Consider the following 14568-nt stretch of genomic DNA (forward strand, 5'->3'; position numbering starts at 1 on the left):
TCTCTTCTCCATACTCATTCTCTAGGTGATGTCATCCAGTCTTGTGGTTTTAAATTCCACCCATATGCTGGTGGCTTCCAAGGTTATAACTCTAGTCCTGACTACCTCCATAATCTCCAAACACACCTCCCACCTTCCAGTGCAACGTCCAACTTCCTCCCTGCTGAGTATCGATATCTGGATGTCAGCCATCTCAAACTCAACGTGTCTAAGCTGAGCTGAACTTCCCACTGATTGCATACCTCGCCCTAATCTGTCCCTTCCCAGTTTTCCCCATCTCAGTAAACGGCAACTTCCTACTTCTGGTTACTTGCACCAAAATCCTTAAAGTCATTTTTACTTTCTTTCTGTCACCCTTACATCCAAGCTTGGCGCCAATCCCATTGGCTTCATCTTCAAAACATCCCAAATCCCAACATCTTCAGTGTCTCCACCATTTCCACCTAGGTCTTAGGTACTACCCTGCTCTTGGCCCCCTACAGTACATTCTCAACTCAGCAGAACAGCGTTATCCTTGAAAACTTAAGACAGATTAGGCCACTTCTATGCTCAAAATAGTCTGTTTCCCAACCCACTCAGAATAAAAGCCCAAACCCTCACAATGGGCTACGAAGCTGGGATCCATCTGACTCCTCCATCACCTCTTTGACTCCATCACCCCCCATCCCCCAGCACTTTCAGCCACATTGGTCTTCTTGCTGCTCCTTAACCCAGCCAGCATGTTTCTGCCTTGGTTCTTTTTTTTTTGGTACGCCGGCCTCTCACTGTTGTGGCCTCTCCCGTTGCGGAGCACAGGCTCCGGACGCGCAGGCTCAGCGGCCACGGCTCACGGGCCCAGCCGCTCCGCGGCATGTGGGATCTTCCCGGACCGGGGCACGAACCCGTGTCCCCTTCATCGGCAGGCGGACTCTCAACCACTGCGTCACCAGGGAAGCCCCTGCCTCGGTTCTTTGCACTTGCAGGGCCCAGTGCCTTTCCCCAGGAAGCCACTTAGCTGGCTCCCCATTGCCTTTCACTGTCTGCTCAAATGTCACATCATTAGAAAGACCTTCCTCACATGAAAAGATGCTCAACTAATTACTAGAGAAATGCAAATCAAAACTACAATGAGGTACCACCTCACACTGGTCAGAATGGCCATCATTAAAAAGTCTACATATAACAAATGCTGGAAAGCGTGTGGAGAAAAGGGAGCCCTCCTACACTGTTGGTGGGAATGTAAATGGGTGCAGCCACTATGGAGAACAGTATGGAGGTTCCTCAAAAAACTAAAAATAGAGCTGCCATATGATCCAGCAATCCTGGGCGTATATCCAGACAAAACTATTACTCAAAAAGATACATGCACCCCTGTGTTTATAGCAGCACTATTCACAATAGCCACGACGTGGAAACAACCTCAATGCCCATCGACAGATGAATGAATAAAGATGTGCGACATATATACAATGGAATACTACTCAGGCATAAAAAAGAATGAAATAATGCCATTTGCAGCAACATGGATGGACCTAGAGATGATCATACTAAGCGAAGTAAGTCGGAAAGAGAAAGACAAATACCATATGATATCACTTATGTGTGGAATCTAAAACATGACACAAATGAATTTATCTACGAAACAGAAACAGACTCACAGACATAGAGAACAGATTTGTGGTTGCCAAGGGAGAGGAGGCATGTGGGAGGGATGGAGTGGGAGTTTAGGATTAGCAAATGCAAACTATTATATGCAGAATGGATAAACAACAAGGTCCCACCGTATAGCACAGGAAACTAGATTCAATATCTGGTGATTAACCATAATGGAAAAGAATATGAAAAAGATTATCTATATATATACATATATATCTGAATCACTGTGCTGTACAGCAGAAATTGACACAACATTGTAAATCAACTATACTACAGTAAAATAACTATAAAAATAAAATAAAGTAAAAAAAGAAAGGCCTTCCTCAACCATCATATAAAGACATGTTAACCCCCAACCCTAGCCCCACATGCTCTATCTACCTTTCTCTGCTTCATTGTTTTCCAGTTTATTTTTCAACACCTGAAATACTCTGTTTACTGGCTAATTTGTTCATTAGCTATCGCTCTTCTTCTCCACCCCCTAGAATGTAAGCTCCACAAGGGCAGGGACTTTATCATGTTGTGTTCCCAGTATCTACACTGGTTTCTGGTACATGGTAGGTGCTGGATCAACATTTGCCTCATGAATGAAAGGAGATCCATGTTTTTCTTTATTATTCTGAGAGTGGGAAATACAAGAAAAAGAGGTAGTTATGTTGGACATCCATATTTTCCTTAACTTTCTGCTATTAAATGGGCCTAGCTAGTACATAACCTTCGAATTGTGTAACCTTAGTGTAAAACACTTTAAAAAAAAAAGTTATAGTCATGGAAAAGTCATACCTTAAAAAAAGCATGTAAGATGCCTCCTTCCATTCCATACTGAAGTCCGGCAGCAACTACGTAAGTGGCAAATTTTCTGACCTATTAGATAAAATACAAGAAAAAAGCTAAATATATTATTATGAACCACGTTGAATCAGATTATTTTTAATGATTATTTTAAATGAGCACTTCAGTAAGTCTCATCACCTCTTTCAAGCTCCTAATGTACTGTTTAGGACAAAAAGAGTATCTCTTAAAAGGCAGGGAACTCAACCCCACTGACCACTATTAAAATTTAATTGGGACTCAATTAAATGAAAGCCAGACTTTATTATTGTGAAGACTTCCCACCTTTAAGTGCTATGCCGGGCACCTAAAGGCAAAGGAAGATGTAAAAATCTGTCCATCCATGATGGTCTTTAATTACCGAGTAGGCGAGGGGACATACATAGAACCAAGGAATTTCGTGATGGGCCTTAATAGGAGGATATTAATAGACATGGAGTTCCCTTCATCCAGGAGGAGTAATTTAGGTGCTGGGAGAATTTGCCTCAATACTCAACTATTTTTTACTGTCATCATGGTACTAGCAGCTACGCTGTGTAGAAACAGGCTTTTGGGCATGTTGAAAAGCTTAAGGCAGAGGTAATACTTAGGGATACCTGGGCACTGATTCTCTTCCTCTGATGCTCTCCACTCTCATAATCCAATAACCACGTGGCTTTGATGATGTTTAACTTAACGATCCAGAGAGACTCGTGCAATGGTTGGTGCAATTGTTTCTGTATTGCTAATGTGAGGTCCAGGTATAAAAGGTGCAATGACCCACAGAGATCTGTTTAGGTTCCGTGAAACACTGGACTCATGAGCCGTCCCACTTGAGATTTTTAATCTTTGGTTAATTACATTGGGGATTTAATCTAACCCGAGACAGTATGATTTGTGAGCATATGTGTGCTCTGACTGGCCTCTTCTTGCTAATTCTTCATCCAATTAGAACGCTGTAGTTGGTGTCAGAAGTAGAATTATCAATACAGACACCCTCCATCACCACTGTGATTCGATTTGGGAAGGTTGGATGTTGGTAAGTTGAAGAGATAATCATGAACTGAGGATGGAACCCAAGTAGAGACCAGAAAATCCCCCACACACACCCTCATCCCTGATATGAGAGAACTGGGGTCTTTGAGTGAGCTTTTTGAGGAGGAACCGTATCATCATAATTGATCTACATTCCTGTACATCTGGACGAGCGGATAAGAGAGGCAAGGACAAGGTGACCCAGTCCCCTGGGTTTTCCTACCTGTCCTAGGGAAAGTGATACGTGAAAATGCCCCAAAGGATTTAAAAAGCCTATGAACTTGCCTCAAAAACTAAACTGGTCCACCTTCTTGTGTTTATAATATAGCATGTAAATATAAATGTGATTACTGCAAATGTGGTGACAGTTGATGAACACTGGACAACCAGCCCCAGGAGGGCAGAGACCACATCTGTTTTGTTCATGGCTGTGAGGTCAACTCTTAGCCACAGTGCCTGTTACATAGCAAGATCTTAACGGATATGAGTTAAATGATTCCTTCGAAGGTTCTACCTATTTGATGAAAAACACTAGGTTACAGAAGGGTTATTAAGATGACCAAGTTGGCCAGATCAACCTTATCTTATTAATTGTTCAGAAAAGAGTGATTAGGAAAGCTTGGGCTTAAAAAAATTTTTTTTTGAAATTAAATTTTGATCGTATAATTTAGAGCATGGGACATACTTAACGTTTTTATGATAAAATAAAGATATTAAGATGACACTATTTCTCTATTTAATTAAATTTATTTATTTATTTTGGCTGTGCCACACAGCTTGTGGGATCTTAGTTCCCAGACCAGGGATCAAACCCGTGGCCCCTGCAATGGAAGTGCAGAGTCCTAACCACTGGACTACCAGGGAATTCCTTATTTCTCCATTTTAGACTATCATTCACATCTATTATTTTTGCATGTGTGATCATGCCTTCTCAATCAGTGAATTTGAAATAAATGATGAAGAAATCATGAATTTTCTATTTGGTGCAATGTTCAAAGTTTAATAAAATAATATAGCTGTAGGATTTGGAGTTGGAAGAAATTTAATTTTCTAGTCTAACCCCTTTATTTTACTTATTTAACTCCAGAAGTTGAATGACTTGGCTAAGTTCATAAATTAATGGGTAGAAAAGTGACTAGAATGCCTAATCCCATGTCTTTTCCTTCAAATATTTTATACTCACAGTGTTTGTATTGCCAAGTAAAAGAAAATTTTTTTTAATAAAATAAAAACATTTACTAGTAGGACAGAATTTAAGCACCAAGTTCCTACTGTAATATCCTCTGAGACCACTAGGTGTCATCTTAGAACTATCATTACATATCACTATCGTAGGTCTTCCGATAATGGGAAAAAATGCAGTGGATGGAACCTCTAGAGGTTTAGGGGTTCTGTATAAATTCTACCTAACTTAAATGAGGATGATGATGATAGTACTTAATTCACAGAATTGTGAGGATTACATATGAGATATAGGAGGATTACATGAGGTACTGTAAGTAATACATCTGGCGCAGTGCCTGGTACCTGGTAAGCAAGCCCTCAATAATTTTTAGTTGTTACTACTTATTCATCACCAGGGCATTCCTGTCATCTATTTTGATTAAAGAGAAATAAAACAATTTTATAATATATGGATTTCAAAATGATAACTTTTGCTGCAACAGAAGGCTAATAAGCTATTCTTTTTGTTTACGTGAACTTCCCAGCTAGAGGCATGTCAGTAATCAATGACACGGATGTGTCAGGATCAACTCTACTGAATGACGGAGTTTTGGAGTCAGGAGAAAATAAGAACAAAACCCACAGGCTTTGGTATCTGATGGATCCAGGTTTGAATCCCAGCTCTGCTCTTTCCCACAGTGTCTGCATCTGTGAAATGGGAATAATTATGTATGTACACGAGACAGTTGCTGCAAGGAGTAGATCAGATGAGGCTAAGAAGTGCTCAGCACGGTGCTCAGCAAACGCTAGCTATGCAACCTTGAGCGAATTACTTAACCTCTGGAAGTTTCTGTCTCCTTGTTTGTAAGATGAAGTTTATTTTTATTTATTTATTTTGGCGGCTCGGCTTGTGGGATTTTAGTTCCCTGACCAGGGATTGAACCCGGGCCATCAGCAATGAAAGCGCTGAGTCCTAATCACTGGACCAGCAGGGAATTCCCTGTAAAATGAGGTTTATATGCACTTTTCAGAGCTGCTGTAAGAAACTAATGAGATAGAGTCTGGAAGAAGGGAAAATGTGGTTCCCTCTTCCCCATTCCCACTCTCAGCTTTTTGACTCTTCTGGACCAAGGGACTCTTTGGACCAACAGACCCCTTAGGAGGTGAGGGCTTGAGCTCTGCTGGGGACTCCATACAAGCCTTCCATCTTAGGGGGCTGGAAAAGAACGTGGGGCAGGACCTGGGACAGTGCCTCTTGGGGGAGCCTGATGCTCGGAGCTCTGTGGGTATAAGGACGCGGGAACTAAATACAGAGGTGGGGAGCGAGCTGACATGATACACATAGAGTATGTGGAACAGTCCTGACCACGTGCATTGTAAGCTGCTTCCAAAAGAGCTTTTCTTACCCTAAAGGTTCTACTACTCGAGATTTACCTTTTTCCCTAACTTGAGAACCAGTTTTTCAGCATTTATGTGGTCCAGAAAATTAGGATGGTGTTTTCTTCTTCGATAATCCTCTTCAGTAAATGGAATCTCGGAATCACCCTATGAGAGAGAAAAGACCAGACTCCACGTGTTAGAGCTACGGAAACTGCTAAGCCCACAGATGCCAGGGAGACTATGTTCCTTTAAGCTCAAATAAAGCATTCTAAAAACTACTGCTTATTTTTATAGTGATTTAATTTTCTTGAAAATGCTTTAGCTAGCCAGATTCTATCATTTAAACTTAATTTAAACAAAATAAAATATTTAAATGTCTTCTTTTATTTTGTAGAGACAGTGACATGTTGTCACTGTGATTCCATAAAGGCATTAAAAAACCCATTTCTTGATAGCTCTTGCGATGTGTGTACTTTCTTTTTTTTTAATGTGTCTTAAAAAATGTTTTTAGTTCTTTTATTTATTTATTTATTTTTAATTAAGTAATTAATTTATTTTTGGCTGTGTTTGGTCTTCCTTGCTGCACGCGGGCTTTCTCTAGTTGCGGAGAGAGGGGGCCACTCTTCGCTGTGGTGCGCGGGCTTCTCATTGCGGTGGCTTCTCTTGTTGCAGAGCATGGGCTCTAGGTGCTCGGGCTTCAGTAGTTGTGGCGCACAGGCTTAGCTGCTCCGCGGCATGTGGGATCTTCCAGAACCAGGGTTCGATCCCGTGTCCCCTGCATTGGCAGGCGGATTCTTAACCACTGTGCCACCAGGGAAGCCCTCATTTTTTAAATCTAAATTATGTGTGTTTTTTCTCTCTTCCACATTGCCTCTGTCCCTAAAATTCATCCCACATTAATGAGAACATACCATGTGCAAGTTTCTGTCTCAGGCTTTAAAAACTGTCTTCATCGGATAAGATATCAGTTTGTGGGTTTCCTGGTGGCGCAGTGGTTAAGAATCCGCCTGCCAATGCAGGGGACACGGGTTCTTGCCCCAGTCCGGGAAGATCCCACATGCCGTGGAGCGGCTGGGCCCGTGAGCCATGGCCGCTGAGCCTGCGCGTTCGGAGCCTGTGCTCCGCAAGGAGAGAGGCCACAGCAGTGAGAGGCCCGCATACAGCAAAAAAAAAAAAAAAAAAAAAAAAGATATCAGTTTGCCCTAAGAATCAGGAAAGAAAAAGAAAAATATATCCGTGTACTGAGCTGTTCATCACTCAGTCTCTCCACAACTCACCCTGCTGTACACTCCTCCCATGGAAGGACAATTAAATAAAAACTTCCTGGAGAATCAAAGGGAGAAACTGAGATCCATGATACAGAGTGATTTCCCCCAAATCCATCCAGATTTAGAGGTCCTATTTGGAGTAGGATTTCTAAAATATACAGTCCAGTCAGGAGCCTTTCAATCACATCACGTTGGTATAAGTTAAATAACCAGCCCAAAGCTTCTGGGTCCAGGGCTTACACGAAATTAATCAGAGAGGCAGAAGAAACACAAGGATGAGGACCCTGAGGTAGGACAGTCATTGCAGATTTGAGAAATGGGAAGAAGGGCTGAAATGACTGGAGCCAAGCTGGGGATTGGTAGAGGAGGAGGTAGGTAATGCCAGGGGACTTCCCTGGTGGTGCAGTGCTTAAGACTCCACGCTCCCAATGCAGGGGGCCTGGCTTCGATCCCTGGTCAGGGAACTAGATCCCTCATGCCACAACTAAAGATCCCACGTGCCGCAACTAAGACCCAGCACAGCCAAATAAATATTTTAAATAAAAACCTTTTAAAAAAAAAAGGGTAGGCAATGCCAGGTTGCCAGGGTTTGTGGACCATGTAAAGGAGTTTAGATTCATTCTAGGAGCATAGAAGGGTCTTAAGCATTTTAAGCAGGACTATAACACAATGTGAATTATATTTTATTTTACTTATTTGGCTGCGTTGGGTCTTTCTCTAGTTGTGGTGAGCGGGGGCTACTTTTAGCTGCGGTGCATGGGCTTCTCACTGTGGTGGCTTCTCCCGTTGTGGAGCACGGGCTCCAGGCACGTGGGTTTCAGCAGTTGCGGTGCATGGGCTCAGTAGTTGCAGCACGCGGGCTCTAGGGAGTGCGGGCTTCAGTAGTTGTGGTGCACAGGCCTAGTCGCTCCGTGGCATGTGGGATCTGCCCGGACCAGGGAAAGAACCCGTGTCCCCTCATTTAGCAGGCAGACTCTTAACCACTGCGCCACCAGGGAAATCCCTGAATTATATTTTAACAAGATCACTTAAGCTGTTTGTTGGAGATTGGACTGGAAGGAGGCAAGGGCTCATTTGAATTAATTAGGATTTTTTCCCCTGGAGCTGGGGATAGAGACTTCCTTCCCTGGGTCTCGTGGGCAGCGTGGACACCTGAACAAATCAGGACTCTGATGGGAAGACAGGAGGATGGCTGTCTGACCGGAAAACAGCAGCATCTACCCCAATCTAGTATTCACTTTTCTCTTTTGAGTTGCATTACGAAGTCATGACTTTTCAAAAGCTCAGCTGACTTCAGTGAACCATGAAGTATCAGTCAGGGTCCTAGCATGAAAGAAATGGCACATTCAACGTGGGTAATTTGAGGAGGGTTTAATAATAGGACTATTTACAAAGATGTGGGCAGGTATAGGGAAATCACATACCCTGGAGTCAGTAACAGGGTGCTCTGGACCACTCGAAGGTCCCAGAGTATAGAGGGTGCAAGCGATAATTAGGACCTGGGGGTGAGCAGCGTGGAGAGGGCTGCTTGGCAGGAGCAGTGACTCTGGTTGAAGGGCTCAGCCGGCCAGTAGCAACTGGGCAGAAAGGAGTTGGAGGACTAATACCGTGACCTCACTCTTTTCATTTTCCCCATCCTTCACTGGCGCTTCCCACTGGCCAAACCCAACGGGAAGCAGAGGGCAAGGTTGCTTGCCGATCTAGACGTGAGGTCAGGGCTGGGTGATCACCCCTGCCTCTAGTAGTGGGTACGTGATCCCAGGTCTGGCCAATCAGAGCTCTACATTTCCCTGGCCACAGTGACTGTTTTAGGGTTTGGCCTGTGACCTAAGACCTGGAAAAACAGCATATTCCAGTGCTGGGTTGGGACATGGTCAAAATGGAAAAGACACTCAAAGTTCTAGGGATGTAAGCCTGGGAGCTCCTGGGGGCCAGAAGGAGGGGACAGCTTACCTGAGAATGAAGCCTACTCAGAGAGGAAAAGAAGCAGGTGAATAGAGAAAAAGAGTAGGTGATTTCTGAGAACACTCTTTAAGCCTCTAGATCCAGCTGTGCCTGAAGTCCATTATTGGACTTACCAGTTATATGAGTCAATTAATCCCCATTTTGCTTAAGTCAGTACAAGTTAGTTTATAACTGAAGGAGTGATGACGATCAATCAGGCCAGCAAAATGATCGTCCAGTCAAATGGCCAATGATTGTTTTGTAGCAGACACTTACTAGACTCTTTGAGGGATAGAATTCAACAGGAATGAAATGACTGGCCTGCTCCTTGAGATGATAGCAACCAAATGGAGTAGTAGGTGGGAGAGCTTTGTAAGAAAAGGTCAGGAAACCTCTGGTCCCTGCCCTCAAAGACCTCCCAGTCCACTGAGGGAGAGACAATTAAACAAACAAACGGCCTTTGATGCAGTAAGTATGATAAATCCCTAAATATTTCCTGATTATAAATAATGTATTCCATTGAGTCTAACACGTGCGTTTTTTTTTTCACATTTTAACATCTCTGAAATTAGAATGTGTCTTGTCATCCATGGTTTATCACAATGTAGAGGAGCATCTGATGCTTCAGTCCAGAAGCATCCCTGCTGTCCTCGCTGGAGCCTGGGTCACCTTCAGGTCACCTTGAGCACATACTGTCATCCTTAAACTGAGTTAGGTACTATGCATTTTGGTCTAATTGCCTTTCGCAGATGTCTTTAAAAAGATTAGAGCGTGACTCAGCACTGAGATGAAAAGGTAGTTCATAGGCACAGAGGCACTGGGGCAGAGAAGCAAATGGAAATCTGGTCTCAGGGGAGAAAATAAGCAATACTAGAAGAATGACTCTGAATCCATATTTTTTGCAAAATAATAACCATGAGCTTTATAGGAAACTACCTAGAGATAAATGACATGACTCAGGTTTTATACTAAGTTATTGTGTGAAAACAGACAGAATGCAGGTGTGATTCAGAGAAACTGGACTCTGAGTTTGAAGAAGTTTGGGGAATACTATAACCACCGTATTTTGCTTATGTTTTTCCTTTTAATGTATGCACAGGAATGTATATGACAAAGATATTGGTCTAAAAAAGTCTAAAAGAGAGGGCTTTCAATACATTTAAAATAAAAAGTGATAAGCATTGTTATACTTGACTAGGCGGCATTTTCTGCTTTTTTTCTAAGGGGCATGTAAAACAATGTGGCCCCTTAGAATGGAGTGTTCTTTGAGCCTGTGAACTCTGCAGAGTGTTTATTACGGGGTAGGGTTCAGGAGTGTAAGAATACACCATCCACTGTAGAAAGGTCTCGCGTGCAGATTACAAGGAATCGGGGGTGAAATGTTGCATAAAGGAAAAGCCAGCACACTACTTACTGGGTCCAGGGGTTTGGACCGCGCCCAGGTCATCACCGTGGACACTAAAATAAACACCTTCCGCTTTTCGAAATGGCTGATTTCTTCATTCAGGGCTGTAGGGCCAAAAAGCCAAGCAGTTACTTGGATCCATTTAGAACGTGTTTTAAAACCATGTGTACTTTTAATTACCAGCGGGACTTGAAGTGACTCCTCTTCCAAGGAGTGGCTTTACCCCAGGGGGGCATCCCCTCTGATGCTGCCCCCTCCCCATCTCTGTCCCTGGCTGCCCCCCTCCAGCTACCCGACCTCTTCTGAGCCCAGCTCAAATCTTCAGCCCCTTCCTATTTCCTGGCCTGCAGCGGTATGCTTTCACTTTTGGGGAGGGCTCGTGATACTGATGATAGCTGACACGGATGGGAACAGTTCATGGGCTTTATCGAATTCTCACCATCAGGGGATAGATACTCTCATCTCTGTTTCTACCTTCTAAGGGAGCTGAGGCACAGTTTGCCCAGGATCACGGAGTGAGGTGGTGGTACAGAGTCCGATCCAGGAAGCCTGGTTGCCCGGCCTGTGGCCTCCCCACTATGCACCCCCTCCAGCTGCATGGAGAATGGAGTGGGAGGCCCCAAATCAGAAAGCAAGGCCCTCTTTTTCTTTTTTAACCATTTAAAAAAATTAAAGTATAGCTAATTTACAATGTTGTGTTAGCTTCAGGTGTACAGAAAAGTGATTCAGTTATATCTATCTATATCTAATATATTCTTTTTCAGATTCTTTTCCATTATAGGTTATTACAAGACCTTGAATATAGTTCCCTGTGCCATACAGTAAGTCCTTGCTCTTTATCTAGTTTGTATATAGTAGCGTGTATATGCTAATCCCAAACTCCTAATTTATCTCCTTACCTTCCCCCCTCTGGTAACCGTAAGTTTGTTCTCTATGTCTGTGAGCCTATTTCCAGTTTGTAAATAAGTTCACTTACATGATTTTTTTCCATTCCACATGTAAGTGATATCATGTGGTATTTGTCCTTCTCTGTCTGACTGACTTCACTTAGTATGATCATCTCTAGGTCCATCCATGTTGCTGCAAAGGGCATGATTTCAGTCTTTTTTATGGGCAAGGCCCTCTCACGATTTCACATGAAGCAGTGCTATTTAGCCTAAGCGCTTGCAGAAGGAAGTAATTCCCTCCCCCTCCACTCCCCCTGGCTGGGGGAGAGCAGCGTATGCGTTGGGGGCTCTGGGCTGTGTGTGGCGGGAGGGCTTTGGTAACACTCCGATGCTTGATTAGGAACCATCTGTAGAGATGGGAATTTAGAATAGTGGTGGCCTGGACCTGGGAGTGTTTGGTTTCCAAAGGGTTTGTCATTCCCCAGGAGGGCTCCCCACACATTTAAGCACTGAATCTCCTTGAATACTTTCTGGCATGTGATTCCACTAAAATATTTTTCATAATGTATAACTTTCCAGGAAAAAACAAAAACTAAAATGAGATATACTTAAATTGTCAGAGGATCTAAGCGACACAGTAGTCATGGTAAATTTTAGTCTCATGAGCTGATTTCTCGAACAAAAAGGAAAACAATAAAATACTGATATCCTAAATCTAATAAACTCATGGAATCCAACCGTAAGGTGAGAGAGTATTATTGAATTAAGTCTAGGAACACTATGTCCACAGACCTACTAGAGAGTGGACTTGAGGACACGGGGAGGGGGAAGGGTAAGCTGGGACAAAGTGAGAGAGTGGCATGGACATATATATACACTACCAGACGTGAAATAGATAGCTAGTGGGAAGCAGCCACATAGCACAGGGAGATCAGCTCGGTGCTTTGTGACCACCTAGAGGGGTGGGATAGGGAGGGAGACTCAAGAGGGAAGAGATATGGGGATATGTGTATATGTATAGCTGGTTCACTTTGTTATAAAGCAGAAACTAACACACCATTGTAAAGCAATTATACTCCAGTAAAGATTTAAAAAAAAAAAAAGAACACTATGTCCACATATTAATCCCAATGAAATGCTAACTTTAGTTTCTATTTTTATTCTATTAACAAAAACCGCCTCTTCAATTTAATTTTGTTCTTTACCCTTCCTGCTCTGCTGTGCCTCAGATTGGCCTATTTTGTGAATGCTTGGCACACTTAGAGGTCTTCTAACTGGGTTATCTTTTTTTATTTGTGATCATTTTAATGGGTCTAAAATGATCTGCTTGTTCACTTGTGAACGAGCAGCACATTTTATCCATATATACAAATGTTTTCTTGCATTTCTTACACTTCATTTCTTTCTCCAGTTTTGCCTTCCTTTGATAGTATCTGTGAAAGGCAAGGTAGAGGAATTCTTTTATATTAAAATATTTGAAAATAGTTCAATAAAACATCATTAAGAAGTAATACATATCCACTGTAAAAACAAAAAACTCCCCAAATCTCAGAAAGTACATGAGGTAAAGTGAGAAAGTTCCCTCTACTATTCCCTCTATAGCCCCACCCACCCCATGTCCTCCCCACTCACCCAGTCCCCCATGACTGACCAAGGGCTATACTTTCTTACAGACACAAACACTTTGTATCCCAAAAAAGAGGTAACACATTTAAAAGTTTTTCACCAAATAGAGAATAAAATTGTCCTAATTATTTAAAGCTCTTTATTAGAATGAAGAAGGAAGCAATATAGAACATACTCTACATTTTAAAGCTCATGAAAAGAAATGCAGTATCAAAGTTTGAGAACTACTATCTTCCCTTGATGATTAGTGGGAGACATCCTATTAGGTGCTGAAGCTCATCTGTCATAGCAGGAGCTCAGTGGTTAATGTCTAAAGTTCATAATCAGAGGACATCAGTGCAGGCATTTTTGTGTATTAAAAGGAACAAGTGGGTTAAATGAGGTTCCTTTTTTGTTTGTTTGTTTGTTTGTTTGTTTGTTTGTTTTTGCGGTACACGGGCCTCTCACCACTGCGGCCTCTCCCGCTGCAGAGCACAGGCTCCGGATGCACAGGCCCAGCGGACATGGCCCACGGGCCCAGCCGCTCCGCGGCATGTGGGATCCTCTTGGACCGGGGCATAGATCCCCAACCACTGCGCCACCAGGGAAACCCGAGGTTCCTTTTGAACAGTAGAGATGGGATGGAAATGTAATGCAGGGAATTGTTGCTTTTTATTCCAAATCCTACTGTGCTTTTTAACTTTCAAAACATGTCCAGGTTTTATTTCAGAAAAAAAATTAAAATGTAAAGAAAATTGTGAGTATACATGATATAGAAAAAAATCAATTTCCAAAGACTGGCACAAAATAAGAACTCCATAAACATTAGTTCTGATTATTATTTTAGGTGGTGAAATTATCTTAGATAGTGCAATTACACATCATCTGTAAATATTTGCAAAGGGATAAAAATGTGGAGAGTAGGCTCTGTTTCAAAAGATGACACATTGTTCATGTTATTGATTTGTCTCTTACTGAATGAAACTTAGGCCCACAGGGATAAATGAGAAATCAAACATTCTGAGCTCCTGAGGACTCCAGCACATCCACAGAGAGTACTTTTTCATCATGATTTTTCTGAATATGGTACAGACATGACTGAGGCTTCATTCCATTTCTCTGAACATGAGCCAAAATATAGCTTTGCTATTGGTCTTATTCAGGGGTTGGCAATGTACCGCCTGTTTTTGTAAATAAAGTTTTATTGGAACCCGGCCCATTCATTTACATATTGTCTAGAGTTGCATTCTAGCTACAACAGCAGAGGAGTTGGCTTGAAAAGCTAAACATATTTACTATCCGGCCTTTAACAGAAAAAGTTTGCTGACGCCTGAACTCATCTGCCAAAAACCAACATACTGAAGTGTAAAAAATACTGCAAAGTAAGGTGCTTGTGTCTTTTTGGCTGTCCTCCTAGCCTAGAATGGCAATTCAA

At 42.4% G+C, this 14568-nt stretch overlaps 1 protein-coding gene across 4 annotated transcripts in view; it reads right to left on the reverse strand.

Moving 5' to 3' along the window:
* Nucleotides 1-14568, reverse strand: part of AK7 (adenylate kinase 7) — a gene marked incomplete at both ends in the record, with an annotated part of 54414 nt that overhangs the window by 28410 nt on the left and 11436 nt on the right. For all 4 annotated transcript variants that reach the window (XM_082843930.1, XM_082843931.1, XM_082843929.1 and 1 more), the window contains 3 exons: nucleotides 2419-2499; nucleotides 6079-6189; nucleotides 10651-10745. In XM_082843930.1, coding sequence (XP_082700056.1) covers nucleotides 2419-2499; nucleotides 6079-6189; nucleotides 10651-10745 — 287 coding nt within the window. The remainder of the gene's footprint in view (nucleotides 1-2418; nucleotides 2500-6078; nucleotides 6190-10650; nucleotides 10746-14568) is intronic.

This window comes from Leucopleurus acutus (assembly GCF_964270905.1).
Source record: "Leucopleurus acutus genome assembly, chromosome: 1".
Taxonomy (NCBI): Eukaryota; Metazoa; Chordata; class Mammalia; order Artiodactyla; family Delphinidae; genus Leucopleurus; species Leucopleurus acutus.